Here is a 1724-nt window from a genome sequence, read left to right as displayed (position 1 = left end):
AGGCGCAGCCGACGCTGAGCAGATCATGATCCACGCGGACCACAAAGAAATGGTCAAGTTTGAGTCAAAAGAGGATAATGACTATGAGAAAGTTTCAGACCATTTAACTATTATGGTTGAAAGTGCAGGTAGCGTTATCGGCCTACGGTGGGAAGAAGAGGTTAGGGTTGATGCGGGTATGTAGTCCCAGTATGTGGTTGTCAATAACAGCAATGACGGTAACTGTCTATAGGTCGAAGCAATCTTGAAGAGAGCTTTTCTGTTGTCTTGAGCTTGTCTGAGGCCTCTGGGACCGATCACTTTGTTGCGAGACAAGCGGAGCTTGCTATAATGCACAAGGCGCTCAGCGAGGGCACCGGTCGTCAAGCAGTCACTCTGCACGGCCTAGGCGGGATCGGGAAAACGCAGCTGGCGATTGCATACGCCAAGGCCCATCGAGACAACTATTCGGCGATACTCTGGCTGAACATCAAAGACGAAGTGTCGGTGAAGCAGAGCTACTCGCGGCTAGCAAAGCGGATCTTGCAGGACTGCCCATCAGCCAGCCAGTCAGGTGTTTTCATAGATGACAAGAAGCAAGATGAAGTGGTAGCAGCGGTCAAACAATGGCTGGAGCATGCCAAGAACACGCAGTGGTTAATGGTATTTGATAACTACGACAACCCTAAGGTGCCAGGCAATGCGGATCCTGGTGTAGTTGATATCCGGCAGTTTCTGCCCGAAGCACACCATGGCTCGGTAATCGTCACGACAAGGTCATCAAAGGTCAGTATAGGCCGTCGCGTGAAGGTAGGCAAGTTAGAAGACGTCCGCGACAGTCTGCAGATCCTGTCTGACGCATCGCATCGCGAGGGTGTGATAGACGGTGAGTTGTTTGAATTCCTGTACTCTACTGCGCTGTAGATGCAACGCTCACGCTTCCAGATTCCAATGCCGCCGAGCTTGCTAGAGAGCTGGATGGACTGCCGTTAGCCTTGGCTACGGCGGGTGCCTACCTTGATCAGGTGGCGACAAGCTTTGCTGACTACCTTTGTCTGTACCGGGCGTCATGGCGAAGGCTGCAACAAATAAGCCCTGAAGTAAGCACATACGAAGACCGGCAACTGTACTCGACATGGCAGCTATCTTTAGATCACATTAAGCAGCAGAACGAAATATCATCCAAGCTGCTTCAGCTGTGGGCATACTTTGACAACCAGGACCTCTGGTTTGAGCTTCTAAGAGAAGGGAGGACTAGTGGGCCGCAATGGCTTTGTCAACTAACGGAGGATAAGCTGATTTTTACCGAGGCAGTGAGGGTGCTATGCGACTACGGGTTAGTAGATGTGGATAAGTCTTCTGAAGGAAATGTAGTTGAGTCTCAGGGGTACGGGATGCACAGCTGTGTGCACTCATGGACGGTCCATGTTGTCAACCAAAAATGGGATTCTGAGATGGCTGGGGTGGCTGTGGATTGTGTAGGCAGACATGCACCGGAGAAGGATGTGCAGCACTCGTGGCTGACTCAGCGTCGGCTTCTGCGACACTTGACAAGGTGTTGGGGGTTTATTATTGACGGCAGGTTAGATGAGGATGGGAAGGACTGGATTCTGCATAACTTTGGGGACGTGTGTTCAAATCAGGGACGGTTTGACGAGGCGGAGAAGATGTACTTGCGAGCGCTGCAAGGCTACGAGAAGGCATGGGGACCAGACCATACATCAACACTCGACACGGTCAACAAC

General features: G+C 51.5%; 1 protein-coding gene across 1 annotated transcript; it reads left to right on the top strand.

Moving 5' to 3' along the window:
• Positions 1 to 1724, top strand: BDZ99DRAFT_259754 (uncharacterized protein; the record flags this gene model as incomplete). Its single annotated transcript, XM_033713776.1, has 3 exons — positions 1 to 176; positions 251 to 865; positions 925 to 1724. Coding segments are annotated over exons 1-3 (1566 nt in total), but the record flags the coding sequence as incomplete, so codon positions are not given.

Source organism: Mytilinidion resinicola (assembly GCF_010093595.1).
Source record: "Mytilinidion resinicola strain CBS 304.34 unplaced genomic scaffold BDZ99scaffold_50, whole genome shotgun sequence".
In the NCBI taxonomy this organism is placed as follows: Eukaryota; Fungi; Ascomycota; class Dothideomycetes; order Mytilinidiales; family Mytilinidiaceae; genus Mytilinidion; species Mytilinidion resinicola.
This window is presented reverse-complemented; position numbering and strand designations above follow the sequence as displayed.